Source organism: Amblyomma mixtum, chromosome 9 (assembly GCF_055824585.1).
Source record: "Amblyomma mixtum isolate Tamu chromosome 9, ASM5582458v1, whole genome shotgun sequence".
Taxonomy (NCBI): domain Eukaryota; kingdom Metazoa; phylum Arthropoda; class Arachnida; order Ixodida; family Ixodidae; genus Amblyomma; species Amblyomma mixtum.
In genome coordinates this window covers 118356744-118377880 of record NC_143020.1, presented here as the reverse complement: position 1 = coordinate 118377880, position 21137 = coordinate 118356744, and the positions used below count along the sequence as shown (strand labels likewise).

Below are 21137 nucleotides of genomic sequence, written 5' to 3'. Positions count from 1 at the left end.
ACTCGGTAACAGTCCTGTGGAGTTCTGTGATTGGCCACTGCAGGGTTGGTGACTGCGAAACACACGCCGATTTTTTTTCTCGTATAATTGAGCCCGCGATTCGTCCTTTCCGATTCTAGCTTCTTCACCTACGCAGATTGATTATTAATGCGATAGTATTAGGAACCCCATGAGGTCAAAATGCATTTTTGGTCATAAAATTATCCTATTGGCTTGAATGAAGTGGCGTCACTAGATCAGGGCATTCCCATTGGATGAAGAGAAGTGACGTCACCAGACCAGCAGTGACGTCGGTAAAGGCACCACCGCTGCTGAGGCCAACACACAGTAGAATTCGGTCTCTGTAAACTTTTTACTTTGTTTGTTTTGTATTTCTTGAGTAGATCGAGGATATAGCTCCCGTTGTACTGTTGCCCTTTCCTGTCAGTGTCTGGGCTCATCGTGCTCTAGCAACTCAACAAACTGCTTGCGGACTAGCATTTAGACAGGAAACAGAATTCACAGGGACACCTAATTTATGTGTTGGCAAGGCGATAGCTCTAGAATCTGTTGATGCATTTACAGGAAATGACGTCATTTGCGGTCTGATGACGTCACGTTCCCCCAGCTAATGGGAAATATGCGCCATGGTGACGTCAGTTTCTTTCAGTCAATAGAAATCATCCGGTCCGTGGCGTCACTCCTTCCAGCTAATGACAGAATTTTATGACTCACAAAGCATTTCGGTACTATGGGGCTTCTTATGATATCGCATTAAGAGCTGAAAATAAACAATTCGCGACAAAAAACGCTTAATGCAACGTACACGGTGCGCATATCAAAGTACTCCACGACGCCATCCGAAGCTCCCCTTAGAAACATAAGGCACGCTAGAACATCGCATGTCGTCTGAACAAAACCTGAGAAGACAGCCGGTACGATTAAGACAGCATTATACGTAGAATTCTTGTGGGCAGCAATCAAGACGACAAAATGCTGGGAGGAGAAAAAACTTGAACTCAACAGCACACCAGAAAAGGACGTCGTCTGATGACAAAATACGCGCGCCACACCGCCAGCAGGATGGAAGAGCACATTACGGGCTACACGTGACAGGCAGCTCAAAGCAAGACCTGCCCTTTGCGACCCGGAAATATCACGAGTCAGAGAGAGGCGGCTCAGGATAGCGAAAAGGAAAGAAGTACAGTTGACTGCGAATAGGTCTACGGCACGAGAAAACCCAGAATACTGTGCATAAAAATAAAAAAATAAAATCTGTCAGATTTGGAGAACAGAAGCTTGAAGAAATTTTGTAAGAGAAGGCGATGTAGCCTCGATAGCGCTGCCTTAAAATGAACATTTTATGAAGAGGCAGCGCTGATGCTGTTGCAACTCGGTCGCTAGAGATTTAAGAAGCTTTGCAACATTATTTCTATTTCTTTTGCAAATGAAAAGTGATGTCTCCCTAACATTGCCTCGTACTACGAAGATCACTGGGACAGTTTGAGTTTGAAATTTACGTTGTAACTCAGAGTTTCGTTCGTTGGAACGGGCCCAAAAATATTATTCCTCGAGTTTCCTTGCTACGCTGTCAGGCTCAGTGCCCTAATTCAGAATCCTGGACTTCCACGCTCTGTCAGTGGTTCGTGCTTCTGTTTTTGTACAGAATTCAAGAGTGCTGAGCAAATATATATATATATATATATATATATATATATATATATATATATATATATATATATATATATATATATATATATATATATATATATAGACGACACAAGGCACCTTCCTGAAATCCCATCTCTTAATTTCTAGAAAAGTGCATTTCGGTGTAATATTTGTGTGTGTGTGTGGGGGGGGGGGGGGGGCTGGGGGGGGGCGGGTAATTTTTGTGACAGTAATATTTGTGTAAGTCAATGTATTTCACAGCTTTTTTTCCTTACTTCCTCTATCATTTTGATGGAAATGCCAAAAAATTATTCCTTCACCTCAGAGCTTATAATCAAATAACAATTGTCTTTTTTTAGCCACGCTGACATTATACTTTCCTGATTATTGTTTCCGCATACTGCTTTTCAGGACGCCTGTTATCCGATTCGTTGTGTCACGTCGTCACTTCTTTCATGTAAGATGTATGTCGATGTATCCGCTTACAAATGCTGGACCCGGTTGCTCGTACATTTAAACTGGCAGGTAAGCTCAGCAACTAGTATTTTGTTTTATAAACTATTTCTGTGACGGGGTCTGAGTAAATGACTTAGGCAATGAATCACTAAGATTCACGCTCAGACTGGCAGTGAGGCACAGACAGGCATTAAGACAATCAGAAACAATCAGACACACTAAAGCTCGAACTCATTTGCGGTTAATTCTCAATACATCAATACAGTCCTTGGCAAGGCTGAACATGTCAATATTTACTCCTTTTTTTCTCTTTTGAGCACGGCAATTCATTCGTTTTGAAGTGCCTCTAAATTTTAAATGTCCTTTTTTTCTTCAGCTGTCAAGGGCAAGCACTATCATTTGCATCGATTCGGCCATTTATACGCAACTTTTATAAATATAACGATACCAGAAAGTGCCACTTAAAGCCAGAAAAAAATGAGCCGGTTACTCCGACTGCCACCGGAGATAATGGTTGAGCAATGGCGTGATTTTTTTTTATCGGGACATAATTATTCTAAGAATTACATTCACTGTGCATGGAAATGCTGCGCATATAGTAAGATAACAACCAGAATATGATAATGGCAATTAACTGTGCAAGCGTGGAAAAAAATTTTTCAACTGTCGCTCTATATAGTTGGTCTGGTATTTTATAACGATTCGTTTCGCACTCAATCCATTTTCTGTTTCTCATTATCAGCCCCGCTTCTCAGATCACAGCCAGCGATCAGCATTGCTTGTTGGCTACCAAAGTCGACCGACGCCAGTGGTAAAGACCCGAAGCAGAAGTGAGAATAGTAATAAAAACCATTTTGAAATCTAGACACTGATAAGAAAAACGGTCATTTCTGTACCAAATAACAGAGATGAACAATAAGTGAGCTAGGACTATTTTGTTTAGCCCTTATCCTTATCGTCATTATTTTTATGGCCTTCGAAGTGTTAAAATACTTATATAGCTATCCAGGGCAATAAGACAATCTCTAAAAGCATGGCCTAGAAAACTTTTTTCTATGTATTGAAAACAGTGAGTATGAAATCTCTTTAAGAGATAAGACGACTCGGAACAGGCGGAGTGCATTATAAAAAGGCGACCTTCACTTGGAAGCACTTGTACTCCGAGCACGTATCACGATTTAGCCGGGCTCCCAGAAAACTCCATTCGATAAGACAGAAGCAAAAGGAAAGCTTCAATTCTGAAAGAGGACAGCTTCGTTCTCTGACGAAATGTCAAGGGTGAAAGTGACTGGCCGCCTCGTCATTCCAAGCACGCGGATGGTTTCCCGAGAAGATAGCGAGCCTCTTCTCGTACGGCGTCTCTACCGCAATGCGTTTAATCTTTCATGCCGCAACTGCCATAACTTAACCGCTCTCGCTCTGTACCGTTGCAGAAAACTAAGAATTACGACGCATCGTCCCGGATATTGTTCGCATCGCCTTTTTTTTCTGTAGTCATAGCTTCTTCCGAGCTCCCGTTTTGTCCATGCATAAATTTCGCTCATTGTTACGTTATCGTCGAGGGAGCGAAAGTCGAGCGGCAGCTAGTTTATGAGAGAGTTTTTATGAGTGTTTTGTTTACTTCCTCCTGTTACCGTTTCTGACGTGGTTGGTATTTTTTCCCCTCCTCATATTTCATACTGAAGCGCCAGCACTTTATGGAATGAACACGTTGATTCGAAAAAATTGAGATATGAAAAAAAGATGCCTGATCAAAATATACAAGCTCCTGTTTCACTGCGTTTTTTCTTTTATGTCATATTCTCGTCTGGCACGTGCAGTCGCTTAGACATAAACGTATGAATAAAGAGGTTTATAGCTTCAGGGATGTGAGATACTGGTCCCTCTCTGGGATGGTAAAAACACTAGAGTGATGCGCTTAACGCTGCCGCATCCTTATTCGCATAAACGCGCCGTTATGGTTTAGTGAATTCATAATGCAAATTCTGGCCTGCTTCTTTTATACAGTGATTTTTTTCTTTTTTTGTACTTTTTTTTGTACAGTGACAGACTGTTCAACCCACCTTCCACATCTAGTCACAGTCACTGCTTCTAGTTACCTGACCAGTGACAGAAAGTTATCCTGTGCACAGCCCTGTTTGTCTTGTGGCAAATGTTGTTCTCCTTGTGTCCTTTGAAAGGCTTTATTTTAAACATGGCTTCGAGTAAACATTGTCATGCCGACCACACATCCGACACTCCTGCAAGCTGCTTCAAGGTGCAGCATCCATGCCTGCACTGAACTTCAAGAATGAGAAACAGCGGCCCCGTGCTCTAGCCTCTCGAGAAATTGGTTAGACTTTTGCATTCTGAACCAGAGTTCCCTAAGAGGAATAAAGAATGAGCAGACATATTGAAAAATAAAGGAGTAAAAAGTGACATGGACACTGTAATATAATGCCTGCGTTCATGTGCATAAGCGAAATTCATGAGCATATTGGACACGCATGCATGGTATTTGGAGTTCTTGATTGATGGAATGGAATACTTCATCATTCAGGTAGCTTTTAAGGCGGAAGCCTTTAATGTCTCATCGTTGTAAGCAGCAGTTGTCGACAGAAAATGTCACGCTTTTTCAATTGGTGGAACCGGTCGTGACGTCACAGTGCGCGAATTTCAAACGGGGCCAATTGTACTTTGGCTAGTAACCATGCAACCAATTGAAGGGATCGTATAGTGATGCTCCAAGTAAGTGGGACTGAGCTTAGTTAATTGCTTAATTACCCAATTAGCCTAATTAGCTCTACTAGTCAGGCCATATAAATAAATAAAACCGATTAAGAAATTGGTCGAGCTCAGGAATCGAACCCCGGTCTTCGGCGTGAGAGACGAGCATGCTATCCACTCCGCCATGCCAGCGCAATGGTTTGGAATGAACAAAGGCGCGTCTAGTGAATACGGTGTCTTCACTCACTCTCATCCTCCTCCGTTCCCTTCCGGCGAGGTTTAGGTGTCCACCGACAAATGAGAGACAGATACATTTCCTTTCCTCAAAAACCAATTTACCGACGAGCGAGGCGTAGAACCGAATGGGAGATGGCGTTCTGTGGACTCCTTGGCAGCGTTTCAAGACGCTGTCGCGTTCCACTCTTAGGGGCGAAGCTTAACATCTTAACCACACATCAGTGAGCACACTTTAGGTCAAAAAAGTGCCCCCCTGAATTTTGTGAGACAGTTACTGCGTAATTTCCTTTCCTCAAATACAATTTTCCTTTTCTTCATTACGGCTCCTCTTTATCTATCGTCTTTCACTCCAACTTCCTCCCTTCCTCTACTGTGCGGTTCAGGTGTCCACCGAGATGACAGAGAATTACTGCGCCATTTCCTTTCCTCAAAAAGCGTTGCGTTCAAAGGGCAAGGCATCGCGCCGAACGGGTGGTGGCGTTCCGTGGACTCCCTGGCAGTGCTACAACGCGCTTTCGCGTTCCACTCCTAAAGGCGAAGCTTAAGCGTCATTAATTACCAGTTAATTAGTATTCAGACATTGATCAGCAATTAATCATTAATTACTGATTTGTCATCACTTAGTAATTAGTACTCAATTATATGTGACGCCACCAGTGCCACAGAAACAGCGAAGGTGGTGCGGAAAACGCTTCCGCCTCTACCCACTTTAGACAGTCAAAGTGCCCCCTGAATTTTTACTTTATGGTTCTTTCTCGCATTTTTTTTTCTTTTGTAGGATGCGATTCAATCACAGGATGCTTCGTCATAAAAATAAATGCCATGGAAAATTTGGTTCGAATAACACCGTGTGAAATGTCGAATACTATAAAAGTATAGATAGGAGCTCGCTTTGAAGACTGGTTCGATAAGAACTACTAGCGTATTAACTAACGCCCTTAGGAGACAAGCCATGCAAGCACAATGTTCATCGCCGTTCATCGCAAAAAGCTATTCGCAGGAATTCTCACCGCTGGCTTCGAAAAACGACGTCGATCGAAGGCACTTAAAATCCGATTACAGGCAAGAGCCCCGGGGTAGAGCCCGTGTTAATCCAACCTATTTTCAATGCGCCGTCGGCGGCTGGCCTAATAGAGGCGCCAGTGATAAGAGGAAGAGGATCGTGAAAGAGAAAACAATAAATTAAATAGACGTCTAGGACTAATTCGGGCGCGTTTCTGCCTTAACACGGGGACGGAAATTCGCCGAACCGTTGCCGCCGCTCCTTCCGTCCTCGCCTTCTGCCTCGACAGTGGCGTTAATCCCGTCTTCCAGGCTATGTAAGCTCCCCGGTCTCGAATTCGGCTCATGCGACGCATCGAGGCTTGCGAGCTTTTGCTTCTTACTCCCAGCATGGCCGCAGTCATTAGAGGCAGACAGCGCCTGTACTCTTGGGGCTTCGGGGCGCTTGAGGGACTCGTGGGAGGCGGTTGGTAAAAAGCACGCCAAGAAGAAAGAGAGAGAATGAAAGTAAACGGGACGGAGAGAACGCGAAGTAAGATGGAAGAAATGAACGAAAGCAGGGGAAAAAAAAAAGACTAGAAAACAGCAAAAACAGTAGTTGAAATGACGATGAGTAAAAAAGAAACCATAACGAAGAACGTAACGAACTGGTTGTAGAAGGAAAGGATGAGACTGCATAAAGAAAGAAAGAAAGAAAGAAAGAAAGAAAGAAAGAAAGAAAGAGAGAAAGAGAGAAGGAAAGAAGGAAAGAAGGAAAGAAGGAAGGAAGGAAAGAAGGAAGGAAAGAAGGAAAGAAGGAGGGAAAGAGAGAGGGAAAGAGAGAGGGAAAGAGAGAGGGAAAGAGAGAGGGAAAGAGAGAGGGGAGAGAGAGAGAGAGAGAGAGAGAGAGAGAGAGAGAGAGAGAGAGAGAGAGAGAGAGAGAGAGAGAGAGAGAGAGAGAGAGAGAGAGAGAGAGAGAGAGAGAGAGAGAGAGAGGGGGGGGGGGGGGGAAGAGAGAAAGATTTCATTCAGTCTGTCATCACGTGGACTACAATCCAAAGACAGCCGCTCAAGAAAGGCCTTCATTTCGCCAGCTTGCTCTTCCAACGCTCGTCGAAAGGATGAAAAGGATGCTACAGCATTCTTTCTTCATGTTCATAGCGAGTGAATGGAACAGACTGCCAGGGAATGTGGTGCTCGCATCGGGTGTGGATGTGTTCTCTGCTGGAGTTCGTGATTTGTTAGTATAGTGTCTGATATAATGCTCTTTGCATTTGTGTTGAGCATGGTCTTTTCAAAATGTTTTCTGTTTCATTGAAGCGAGATTTTCGCGCATGTTTGTTTGTTGCGTGCAGGTCAGTTCCATTTTTTAAAATGTTAAAACTTGGCACCGACGGGATGGCGCTTGTTTTGTTTGTTGTGTTCCGCCTTTGTAATCTGTACTACCTTTGTGTCACTCCTATCTCGGTCCAGACCGGACTGATAGTATCTCCAATAAATAAATAAATAAATAAATAAATAAATAAATAAATAAATTCCAGCTTCATCTCTGCGAATCGACTGTCCTTCACATGCGGATGCAGGAAGCGTTGTTAAGGAGCTACAGCCTGACTTGAGATGCGCGCATACGTCCTTGCAAAGAACTGTAGCGAAGCACTTGAGGCAGGAGACCGAGTGGTTTGGTTTGTTTTATGGGGTTTAACGTCCCAAAGCGACTAAGGCTATGAGAGACGCCGTAGTGAAGGGCTCCGGAAATTTCGACCACCTGGGGTTCTTTAACGTGCACTGACATCGCACAGCACACGGGCCTCTAGAATTTCTCCTCCAAAGAAATTCCAGCCGCCGCGGCCGGGATCGAACCCGCGTCTTTTGGGTCAGCAGCCGAGCACCATAACCACTGAGCCACCGCGGCGGCAGGAGACCGAGTGGTATCCGCACTGGTGCTGAAAATGCTGTATGATATCCGAGGTGGCCTCGATAACCTCGCAGCCACTTTCTTGGTTCCAGCACTTTACCTGCAAAGAAACATAATGGAGAGTAAACTGACTGCTCATAGAAATTGAAGTTCTCTCGCAAACCAGTGCTTCCTTCCCAATCAAATTAAGCTAAGGTCATTTGGAAGGCCGGCATCAAAAAGGCGTTCTCCGTTTGCATAGGTATAGGCGAGCAGGTAAATAGATATATGGCAGACTGACCAAGGAAGCAGTAGGTTGGTAGATAGATGAATGTATGCGTTCACACACAAACTGTCGGATGGCGAAATAGATAGCGGTTGGAAGACAGACAGACACAGAGACACACACAGATACAAAGAGACAGACACAGACAGAGACACACACACAGACAGAGACACAGACAGAGACAGACACACACAGACAGAGACAGACACAGACAGACAAAGACAGACACAGACAGACACAGACAAACACAGACAGAGATAGAAAGGAAAACAAGCATTGAAGTGGGAAAAACGAGGAACGAAAGCCCCAGGCGCAAAATAAAAGAGCGAAAAGCAGAACTGAGAAGGAAAGAAAACAGTGAGAAGCAGAGAGCGCTCGCACGAATGTAAGAATAAAAAAGAAAAGAAAAAGGAGGTGGTGACGTGCGTTAGGTACGCTTCCGCTTCACTGGCCTGCCCCGCCTTGTTTTTCGACCCGTCGCCGTCGTCATTACTCACTTAGAGCTGCAATTCCGCCCCTTGCCACTGCGGGGGCTAACAGCAGGCTCCGCGGCCCGCCCTTATAAAACTCCGAACTAGACAAAATCATCCCGAATCTCCTCCGACTTCTTCGCTTGACTTCCTTGTCTTATGTGTCTATTTTCGACTCACTGCCAGCGCGCCTCCTATAGTTCCTCGGAAAAACCGCAGAGGATAGCGAAATTTAATTTGTCCCTGAGTCGGCAGCGAAAAATGGGGGGAGGAAAGGGGGCGCTTTGGCTCAGAATAGGGAAGTAGGGAAGAGGCTCTCAGGCGTGCACCCGCGGCGAGCCTTAATGTGGGTTAAATTAGCTGCCTCGCGGGTGGCCTGCCGGGCGAGATTTTTACGAGGCGCTTAGAACGAAACGCAGCGAGGCACGGAATCCTTCTCGTACGCTGAGGCCCCTGCCCGTGCTGAGCGCGAGTCTGAGATTAATTCAGGATATCGCGAATAAGCGCGCGTTTAATTTAACGTGGAGCGATAATGCGAACAAAGCGAGCTGTTTGCTTCTCCGAATAAAACGTGATACTGCCCCTGGTAGAGGACAGAGTGAACAAATTGCTTCGAGGATCGGAAAGACGTCACTAAGCATTCAAAAGAAAAGCACAAAAAACACCGTTCCTCTAAGAATGTGTACGCATTTGTTTCCATTTGATATGCAGGATTCATAGGGTTTATTTAGCACAGATTTCGCCTGAGAGCAGGAATTAGTGAAGTAGGGTTAGCTAGGTGATTAACAAATAATTATTTACAGATGTGCTTGAACAAGACATCGGCGTAGCCAGATAATCTAACTCCGGAGTGATGTCCTATAGCTATTATCATTTTTTTTTATAAAAAATCAGTACTTACCCTCAAGACGACTTGGACGGGCCAAGCTCGTCAAAAGTTGACTGTCATTTCTGGCGCATGGCGATTCCAGCTTGCCGTGTGTTTTCTGGCACCCTGTGTCCGCCTTAAGACGAATAGTGCTCGTCCGAAGCTTTTTTTGTTTGTTTTTTTGCTGGAATATGGCAGTACAGGTACTAAATTAACGTTCTGCTTCTATTTTCGATGAAAATGTGTCCTTTTACGAGGTTAAATAGTATGAATCACTCTGTACGCGGATATTCACTGCCTTTCTTTTCCTAACAAGTAACCGCCATGGTAACGCAACTGCTAGGGTGTTGATGTGATGTTTATGAACGCGAAGCCGTGGAGTTGAACCTCGGTCTTCGATGAAACAACCATGTCTTTCAATCCTCTGCGAAGCTTTAAAACGTCAAACACGTCATAACACACCGTCCTATTCGCGCGCTTGGCGTGTTTGCACGTTCGTATGTGCGTGCGTATGTATCTGTCAGAGCGTAGGCGTTCCATCCACCAACGCCGCAAAATTGTGCCTTTAGAGTGAACCGAAGAGCCGCAACTCACAACAAACATCGCATCTGAGTTGCATTGTGATCTCCGTTGCTCGTTACTGGGTATCTCTGTTCTAAGCTGATTGTTTGCTGTTCCCTAACGCATCCACATCCCACGCACACACGTGTGCGTACTACTAAGCCTTTCTTGACGTCAGAGGAAAGATTATCCGTAAATACTTGCGAAACAAACAGCTCTCCTTTTTTTAACTATTAATCAGCCTGGAGTGGTTTGTGGGCTCCCGTTGCTAATTCTTACGACATCGCTTCGTAGAGGCGACCCCTGCTCCGCCGCGTTGCCTATCGACGTTGAGCTCTCAACATGAAAGCGATGACGTCACAACAAAAACGTGCGCTTCGAAAGCCCGCCTGGTTTAGCAACTCCTAATGTGGTTAATAAATGCGCTCACACTCCGAGCCTGGCACTGACGTTTGGTTGCGTAAGGTTAGCGGGTAGCCAGTGAGAGCTGCGTTCGCTTTCGGAGGATCCCATCGCATTCGTAGCCTCCTAATCACATGGCAAGCTCGGTGAAAAATTGAGGTTCATTTATTCCGGAGACGAGAGTTACCTTCAAAAACATACTTTCTCTGGCGGCAAATTTTTGGGCAACTATGCTAGTGATTGCGCCGCCTACGTACAGGATGCACATACGAACGCACAGGTACACTTTGGACTTAGCATCAGGATATGCATCAGGAATGTAATTGATTATTAACATCTTATTCTCAGAGTTATAAATCAGTATGTTTGTACTTTATATTTTCATAGCTTGTATTGTTGTATTCACCTTTGTATACTGATAGTCTGTATTTTGCCCTTGCATTTTGTAGTTTAGGAGCTGTGTTTGCTCGATTACCTTTCAATTTATATCGCTTTCACTTTTTGATTCATGACTTTCTGTGTGAATGTTTATGGACCGTATTTTTAAAGCAAATAAATAAATATCTTTCACCTGGTATCACAAAACAAAATGAACAAAGGAGGGGAGGCCTGAGTTCGCTAGCCTCTCTTCCTGTCTTCTCTCTACTTTGGTATCTGGTACGTATCGGAAATTGCACATACAAGATATATAGTGGCTACTTTATAGTGGTAAGTAGATATATAGTAGATATGTAGTAGATATATAGTGGCAAGATATATATGGTTGGCTACTTTACCCTCTCGGACGCTGTGTGCGCAGTCGTGTACGCAGCAGACTTGGAGTTTTTCCTCGGAGTTGGCTACGACTATGAGTAATTGTTTTGTTCCACACGAATAGACCGCTGTTTGTATCATAATCACGATGTTCCGTTATGCTAACTGCGAAACCAGTAAATGATATTCCACAAAACAGTGAGCATGGAAATATGTGCTTTGACGTCGACGTGTAAACCGATTTCGCCGCATAATTTTGTTTTGTGTTTCCCCCTTTATCCCCTGCTAGCAAAAGGTTGACTGGTTGCTCTTTTCCTCGGGTGCCTATTTTGTACCAACGCCTTAAGCCTATTATAGTTTTTAAAACATCATGACGTTTTACACGTGTTTTTGTACTTAAATGTTGAAAACCAAAGGATCATTCCTCACGTTTCAAAGCAAACCGAGTGAATTTTGTTACCACAGCATGGAAAATTTACAATAGAAATGGTGACCGCCACCTGTAAAAACTAAACTGCAAATTTCTGGAACGGAGAGTGCGACATTGCTGCTCACCTTCTAAGAGTTTTGCAACCTGGAGTTAAAATATCAGCCGCTCTGTACATCCCAGCTGTTAAACCAGTGGTCCGAGGGCTTTGCACTATAAATGTATATGCCGTTTACGCCAAAGGCAACAAGGCAAAACAGTTTGCTTCTCAGCGATATGGTGTTGTGTAGTGCGCCTGTATTGTCGTCTTGCTTCGTCTTGTGTCAGCGCTGTTTCTACCATGATCTTAAACCAACAAGCCCAACTCTCCACCCTTCGGATGTTAAAGGTTCTTGGGGTTTTAGACCCCTTACTTCGAAGGCTCCTTGTCACCTTTAAATTGATAGCGGCAGAGCGCGACGGGAATTCCGATCTTCGACAACTGCCGAGCGTCGATAGGACCTCCGACGAGTTCAGTTTCTTTTAAAAGGTGCAAGTTCGAACGAAGAGTTTATTTTTCACTTTCTTATAATCTCTCTTTGCCTGAATCTTGTCACCGCTGCGTGATGAAATGTAAGAAACTATTCGGTGGTTGTTCAAGGTAAAGGAAGCTACGGTCACGATTAAGGCGCATTCAGCGAAGCTAAACACCTAATTGATCAACAAAAATTAAAAAGCGGTCTTAAATAATTTCCGCTGCTACTGCGGCGGGCCTCCACAGTGCATATGGCGTTAGGCTCTCGATTTTGAGTTAGCAGTGAGCAATAGAACTTCGGACAAGTCTAGCTGGTGCAATCGCATTGTGTTATGGTCGTGGTATCTTTAATTCACACGACATATTGGACACACACACGAGAAGCGAAAACTTGCAACTAATTCTTTTAATGTGTGGTGGTGTGTCTTCACACATTTGGCGTCTATGAAAGAAACAAGAAAAAGTAATACAAATAAATATGAAGGAAATCAAACAAATTAAAAGAGAAAATAAAAACATCAGAACATTATGCTGTTGTATAGCCAGTTTTTTTTTTTAAGTTAGCGCAGCTCCAACATCATGTGGTCAACGAAGTTCCTATCGGTGTGCGCTTATAGTAGTTTTGCATGCAGTAACACTGATTGCCCGTAGCTGGGCCCTGTATTCAGGTATATTATTTATCCGCTATCACGTGTGGAGAAAACTCGTCTTGCTGTATGTGTCATCACGCAACGTGCCATTTGAGCTCTGCAAATGGAGCTGCGCCCCACGTTTCCGTAATTTGGTTAGGGATCGCTAGTTACACTTACAGCGGAAACAACTCCCGAAACTACATCAACCGCACTTACGGTTAGGCAGAGCTTGCACGAATAAATGCAACTGCTGGGAAAGATTTCGACGTGAAACGTGGTCCTGCCAACCGAACACTCTTGATTACCATACATGGCAGGCCTAGCATGATATCAGAGAATTCCAAACGGGAACGCGGGAAGATGAGGTAGTTTAGCTGGATAGCACTGTATACCTCGCCAGAGCAGTTGACCACAGACACAGCAGAACTGCGGAGTGTCTGGTATTAATATAATCGGAGCACAAGGCGGAATCATCGGTGCGAAAAGAACTGGAGCAATTCCGTAATGAGTTCCTGGGGTCCGAATAACGTGCGCGACATAACGTGGTTTTTCCCGCTGTACTGCTGGCCCTGTCTTTGACATTTCGCGCAGAAAATGCAGTCTGAGGGAATATTCCAAACACGTGACCTTCGTCGCAAGTGACACTAATTAATGTTTTAGACGCCAGGTTACGTACGCATACGCTTAAGTACCCACGTGAAAAAAAGTCAAAGGAGTGAAAAGCGCAGCCTAATAATGAGAGCACCGCACGCAACATATGAAGATCGCAAGATTTCGTTGTGACCTGTTTCGTCCGACCTTTCCTGTTCCTTCCTTTATGTTACATTTGTAGTGAAATACTGGCAGTGTCTTCTTCGTTGCAATTTAAATACCACGTTTCAACCTTTCATTTATCTCAAGATCATTAGCTTCTATGAAGTGTTACACGATTTAATCAAAAACGTGCCGTTGCACCCAAGGACTACACTAAAGTTCAGAATTTCTTTCTTGATTTCTAAGACTTTTTTTGCTAGATTGATTGTGATTGAAGCAACAAAGGCTATTGCATTGTACAGCCTTTGCAAAAGTTTGGAGCCCAGGGGGTTATCTTTTGAGCCACACTGTGTCGTTCTTAATGAATCTCTAGCGCTCCAAATTTCCTGGACATGAGAATATTTCTGGTACTGCCTCCTGCAATAGGTAGCACTTCCATGCATGCTCCGGGAGTCCCAATGTAAAGCTTGGAAGTGAGCCCCTTGGGCTCTAAACTTTTGACAAAGACTTACCTCTTAAAAGCACCCATGAAGGCGTCACCAGTTTGTCGACAATGGTATATTTTGTGCTCCTGACTTTGTGCTTCATTGACCCCCCCCCCCCCCCCCCCCCTCCCTGTGGAACAATCCAGGTGGAGACGGCCGTCCAGCAGACGGGATTCAAGCGGGTCAAGCGTGGCTACACGGAGCTCAAGCTGGGACCCGAGAACCTGCGGCTGCAGCGAGAGCCGACGGATCCCTACTTCCCGTTCCAGTGGTACTTGGTAAGCATGTTGTTCCCTTTCCCTGCTTAATGTTTGACCCCGTTCGCCGTGTGGAGCTTAGAGTCAGGTGCTTGACTGGCGCAACAGAAAAATAGTAAAATAAGGTCTGAACACGGCTCAACAGCTGAGGTGCTGATGCAGGGAGGGGGGGAGGGGGGGGGGGTCTACAATCCAGAATAGATTATCCTTACATTAATTATGTCGAAATTTTGTGCACCTCTGTGCTGTAGCGAAAAGACAAAAATAAATAAAATCATGTCTCACACCACCGCCCCATTTGTACTTAAACCGTTAAAATTACTAATATGTGAATAAACATTCCAGCTTTGTTGCTTTGTTGTTACGGGCAGCTTTATGTTGTTTTCTAAAACAGTATAAGGCTCTCTACCACGTTCACTATGCTCTAGAGGAAAGGCTCCATCTCAAAATGCCTAGAAGGTTGTCTCTTCATTTTGATTTCTAATATAGGGCTCAATACTCACACAATATTAGGCAATAGCTGCTTAGCGACTATAAATTATGAGCAATGTTTATGCAATTGGATGTATGCAGACTTCCAGCTCAGGAATTATTCAGTGCGCTAGACATGATAAACGGGTTGATATGCTGTGTATTGGCAGGCAGTTATGCTTATCTCGTATTCTAGACATTGGTGAGTAAGCAAGCTAGAATTTTTGCGACGTGATGAGTCAGCAAATTATTTCTTATTAAGCGCTGCACTCTTTAGTGAAGGTATTTATTAAGGAATAAATATTAATGAATTAGCAAAAAATTACTACTAAATTCGTTAAACGCCAAGCATGCCATATTTATCAACGCGTTATTTGGTCTTATGACTCTTACCAGACAGCTGCGGTTATCTTCGCAGGGATTAATTTGTATAGTTACAATTAGAATTCAGCAACGTTGAACGAATCTATGCATTGCGTAATTTGGCAATTGGCAAAACAAGAAATATTCTTCCTGGAACATTGGAATATTTCCTGAACCTGATATTGTTACCTAGAGGCCAACCGACTATGTCAGTCCAATAGAGGGCAAGCACTCAAACCCTAGCTACTGCTGACGTCGTCATCTTCTGTCTTGCAATCTCACACAGCCGCAACGACATCCAAACAGAGAGCAGTGACTCTAGACGAGGTCCTCGAGTCGTGTAAACACTCGGGTTGTTTTCCCAACGTGTAAGGCTTCCTGTCATCTCCAGAGCTGCTGGAAGTCTCCATCGCCTTCCGTCAGTTTTCATGCTGGTGAAGAAGCGAAAAAAGACCAAAACAAAGCTTGGCATACGAAACTATTTGTTCTAGGTGTTCCCTTCCCGGTTCTTTTTGTCTTCCACTAGGTTAAGCCAGGCATAACGCCCAACTGTAAACATGGGGAAGGGAATAGAGGGAGACAATCCTTCACAGTTCCCAACGTACCTGCCAATATATCTTCCTAGGCATACACGTGTAGCGTTCTGACTGAACTGGTGACCACAGAAATTGAGAGCAACGTTAAACGAGTGTCTTTTTCCCTAAGGAGTAGCCAGCTGACAAACTTATAACGTGTCACTTAGTGTCTGAAAGAGCTCGTTGCCAAAAGAAACCAAGTGGCGTTAACGACACTACCACTGTGTACTTGGTAGCGAATTCTTGGCTTCCCCACCGATGTCTTCCCACCAGCATGTCCGATGAACCGGGTCGAAGTGCATGCTTCCAACAGCAATGCTTAAAATAATGTAGAATGCACAACATTCAGTTAAGAAGGACAGGCAGATGTAAGGTGTCTATTCAGAGAAAACAAAGCATATCTTTTAGCGTGGATATCTTGACGGTCATCAAGAGATGGAATATTCTGCCCTAGCTTAGAACTATTAAGAAGAATGCCAAGAAATCGTTCCAGGCAAACCTATCGCAAACAAGTCTGCGCGCATTACTACCTGAATTTTTAAGGTATGTTTTTCATGCTCACTAAGTATTGATTCAAAATGGGAAAGCCTAACGAGAAATGTACCTTCCATAAAAACTGGTTTCACGTTTGCAGCTTTTCATGTAACCCAAAGTTCAGTAACCAGAAAAAGCTCGTTCCACTCCTTATAGCGCTCACGAATCTGAGTTCTCTACTTGGGCAGCTTTATTTACGATTGTTTATTTCAGCTAACCTTAATTTTTATTGCTGTTAAAAGATCATAGTTACCCAAACAATTTCCTTACTAGGCGACATTACCGTATCTCTTTCTTTTTCACTTCTCCGGTTCTATGGCTTTTCCACGCAAAGAGGCTTAAAGCAAAAAAGCACGCTTTACAGGGACACAAATGCGCTGACGAGGGCATTTCTTTTTTCCATTTACGAAGAAGAGAGTTAAGAAGTAGGTGAGCAAAAAGTAGTAGTTTTTTTTGCCAGCAAGAGCCAGCCACTTGGAAAACCGAAAATTAATGCTCTCATTCATAAAAAAAAAAAGAATGTCATAGCCGTTTTCGGCCGGCTGATTTTAGCGAGCAAGAACATCCAACCCATATGGTAACTAGATAAGGGAGTGCGTAAAAGCGTTTCCATGAAAGACTAGAAGTGAACAGCTACTAGGCGCAATAGAAGAGAAAACTCTAGTAGCGAGCAGAACAGGCACCCACGCAGCGCAAGCTAGGGAGTAATAGTGAGCAAAGAGGAGTGCTTCATAATGAAATTTAAACCTTGATGGAATTTTTGGAACTAGAAGGTTGAAAAAAAAAAGAATTGATCGCCACCGAAAAGAGGGCGACGACACTGACTTTTTTAAAATGCGATAGCATTAGATTTGTCGTCACAGCGAAACCCCGCCTATGTACGTGACGAAATTTGCTGATTGGTCGAGAGAGGTCACGTGAGTTTGTGGCGTCTTCACAACCCGTCCACTGTAGCAGGTGGCAGCCTGATCATCCGACTGTGATGGGTTTAAATGCTTTTGAGCTGCTGGCTGTTTTTGTGCGATGTGTCACGTGCCGGAGTTCGATGTTATAAACATTCCAATTTCCTTTTAAATAAACAGCTGGTAGTGTGCGCATGCTTCGTTCTCGTTCTTGTGTTGTCGTACTTGCACTGCCGTTCTCCTGTTTCCCGCACCAAATCGCCCAACGCTTTGTGATTCAAATGATCGCGTTTCGCTCTTTGATGACTGTACATAAAGAGAAATGTCACAAAAAAAATGTGTCCATCGCTCTAGTTTTCCGCATCGTTTAGTTTTTTTCATAGAGCGCGCTGGGAAAGCAACTCCATGTTCGATCACACTGTCACGTGGGCTGAAAAATGAGGCTAACGATGGGCAGTTTGCGAGACAGCGAATGATAGCACGCACGTTTAAGAGCGATGCAAACAACGATGTCGTACTGTCCTCCTCGGTGCGTGCGTGCCTTCCCCCACGCAGCTACTGAGCACTCTGAGCTGCCGTGATCCGGACTGCTTGAATATCGACCCAGAGAAGACGTACACGGGTCTCCTCACTGACCAGGACTGGGCTGTGTGGTCCGTTTTTAGGCGTGTCGCCCGGACGAAGTTTCGATCCAAATTATCCCTTGATTTATTTTCCTTTTTTTTTGCGCTTTCGCGGATCGAGTAACAAGTTTCTAATTTCTTGTGCCCAAATGCGTTTGCGTACGTAATGTTACTTAGCGCTAAATCTTGATATGCGAATATGCTATAAACTGTGTTTGCAGGGTTTCTGTGTTTATCCTTCTAGGCGCTTTATATGCGGTTGTGTGCAGTGCGAAATCATAATTTTTTTCTGGGAGTGCGCAACACCTAGCAGTAATTTCTTTGCCTCAGACTAAATTAGCACCTTTTACATTCTAAACTGAATGCTTCTGTAAGTCAACCAGCGAACGCATGAAGTAATATGGCTCAAAACAGCGAACCTAGTAGAGCGTCGTCTGCCGTTTTCATGCAGACTGGTTTTGTTAGTTTTTAAATAATGTATTTCAGTGCGCTAGCGCTGTGTGGGACACTAGTGAAGAAGACTATACGCGTCCTGGGGAAACCTCAACCTGCCAGCTTCCACCTGTCACGGTTGGCAGGTGACAAGACGGAGAGAGGGAAATCCCCTCTCCTCTGTAAGTGGAGAGGGAAATTCAAGTGAGAGAGGGTAGACGAAGAGGGGTTGGCAGGCGACAGGTTACGCGGGGCAAACTGGCGAGAGGGAAATCCTCCTTACCTTTTTGTGTGCTAACTCTAGGTGGGTCACTATCGGAAAAGAAGTTATGCGTCCTGGTAAAGCCTGGTGATGTCATGATGAAGGGGGAAAACCGGTTCCGCGCCTGCTGCAGCCTAGTGAAAAGGAAGCAAACGAGGCAAACCGGTTTCGTCTGCAGCCAAGTAGAGAGGCAGAAATCGCTGGCGCGTAAGCTATCTATGAAACCGTCATAAGTAAAGTGTGCGAAGGGTCCAGACAAGTTGCCAACGCACCTAGGCCGTATTAAGTGTAACGATATAAATCGGGGGCTAATTCTTTTTGCGTTTCTAGCGTTTCGTGCGTCTATGAAACAGACAAAATGGTTGTCTTGATCTCTGAGTTCTCATCAGACAAATCCTGGCGTTTCGATATTACAACCTCCACTCCTTGCAACACTGTACGAAATTTCTTTACGAAGTACAAAATAAAATTGCGGATAGGAAATATCCAACTACTTTCCTTTTTTTCAGGCCGGCATAAGTTGCTCGGACAGTAAAATAAAATTTGCGCCGAGAAATGGCCACTGTCGCGTGAAGGGGTTCGATATTCTTTTGACATCTTTCTTTTTCAGTTTCGTCAAGCAAAGCCTGTTGGGAAATTTGTGCTTAATGTCAGAAAATTATCTTTATGGGGCTCTGGAAATCAGGAGCACATACGTCGCTATTTGAGCGCAGTAACGTGTTTTTTTTTATTCCAAAATCATGTCAAATTTAAATTTTTCTTTCATTGTGAACGTTCATCCCAGCACACTGAAATTAAAGATATATTTATATCAAAAAACAGTACTCTCAAAATAAAATTTCTTAATCTCTGTCGCGTGTGATATTAAGCAGCGCCTTGTCAAGTGAAAAAAAGAAAAACGATCCGGCACATGTTATCGCACGTTCTTTAAGAAAGATCGTTTTATTTAGTTTGTACTTTTAATACGATAAGTGACACGTGTCTTAGGGTCCACCGTTCTGAGTTCCAAGTATTCTCCAACTCTTAAGTGCTACCTGGCATCGCAGTTTTCTCGGCCACGTTAGCTGATATGGGCCGCGTTTATTTCATTGGTGACTCAGATAGCGGCAGTTCTCGTTAAATGAACGAAGAAAGCGCGGAACTGTATGTTCTAAGCACCATACTTTGAAACCGAGAAAAACTAAACAAAAGAATACGGTTTTGCCGAACCAGCAGTTAGGTTTAAGGCGGTTGATTTTTTATTTACCAGGTGGGAGTGAACATGGTAATCCTTTTTCCTTTGAAGTCGGGAAGAAATGCACCGCAATAAAATCCTTTCACTTACATTGTACACCTGAGCGAAACATCCAGCAGTGTTTTTTTTTTCTGGCGCGCAGTTTATTAATAAAAATGCCTAGTACTATGTCGCCCTTCAAACTTCTTTCTTCTCCACCTACGTAGCCCGATTAAAACGGGATCATCCCACGTATTGAATTAAAACTTCAAGCCTCTAAGCGCAGCTAGTCTAGTGTTTACCCGGAAGTTCGCTTAAAATTTTTATGATCGACAGTCTCAAGTTTGTAAGCGGCTTTGGCGCTGTGTTTGCTCTTCAATTACTCCGACTGGTTTTGTTTCATGACATCAAGACACGTTTTGCTGGATTTACACACAAACTCAGCGCTTCTGAGCATCTTCCCCTGCTTCAAAGCATGTCGCCACCGTTTCTACTAGCAACTACTCTCAAAAATATTTTCTGCTGAAGAAATGTGTATTTTTTCAATTTCAAACTTATCATCCGTTTCTACTTTCTTTTTTTTTTTGCTGGTTTTATGATTTCATGTCGTTTCATCTATTCACGTTTAGAGGGACCTAAACTGTTTTGAAATAAAAACATCTGGAGGGTGTTGCTACAGATAGTTAAACTTCTAATGTAAACAGGTGCTTTGCAGTCCGGTGTACAAGCACCCTAAATCAGCCGTTGGTGCATGCGTTAACGCAGCAAAAGAACCGAGTTGTTATCGTTCATTGACTTGATCCTTTTATTTTTCACTAATGTGGCTGAATTTGTTTTTTTTTTTGCGGTGTACACAAAACTTGCTTGATTTGTGCATTTAGAATTTTACTTTGAATTTACTTTGTTCAGAAAACAAAGTAAATAGTTCACTTTATTAGTTCGCTCCTTACTGCAATATTATGCGGCGCAAGTAGACAGGGGCAAATCCTGTGCCTATTTTTTACACTATTATTTTTTACACCGCAAAATTATATGGTAACTTCTGAACGTTCCAGCATTAACCGACCGTCAAAGAATGTAGTTTACCCAAACATACGTGCCTGTTTACTGGCGTCTGATTGACACTCGACAGGCAGTAAGACCCTTATTATCACGCGAAACAGTAGCCAGCAATCATAATATTTACGAATAATTAACCGGTTTTATGTCGAATATTGAGGGCATGTGCAGAATATGATTAAATCTAGCATTACTGCTGCTAGATCACATATCCCTAGGCTCTGTATCTTTTTCAAGAGTAAATGTTTATTTTCTGGGGAAGGCTTTGAGCACAAAGGCTATTTGAAGTCAGCGGCATGCCTCCGATTGAAATTATACATCTGTTGACAGTGATATATGACGGAGCTGTACATGCTGCAGCTCGCTATGAG

At 43.7% G+C, this 21137-nt stretch overlaps 1 protein-coding gene across 2 annotated transcripts in view; it reads left to right on the top strand.

The window, feature by feature from the left end:
• Nucleotides 1–21137, top strand: part of amon (prohormone processing protease amontillado) — a 175175-nt gene that overhangs the window by 128195 nt on the left and 25843 nt on the right. For both annotated transcript variants that reach the window (XM_089561657.1, XM_089561656.1), the window contains exon 3: nucleotides 14222–14353. In XM_089561657.1, coding sequence (XP_089417783.1) covers nucleotides 14222–14353 — 132 coding nt within the window. The remainder of the gene's footprint in view (nucleotides 1–14221; nucleotides 14354–21137) is intronic.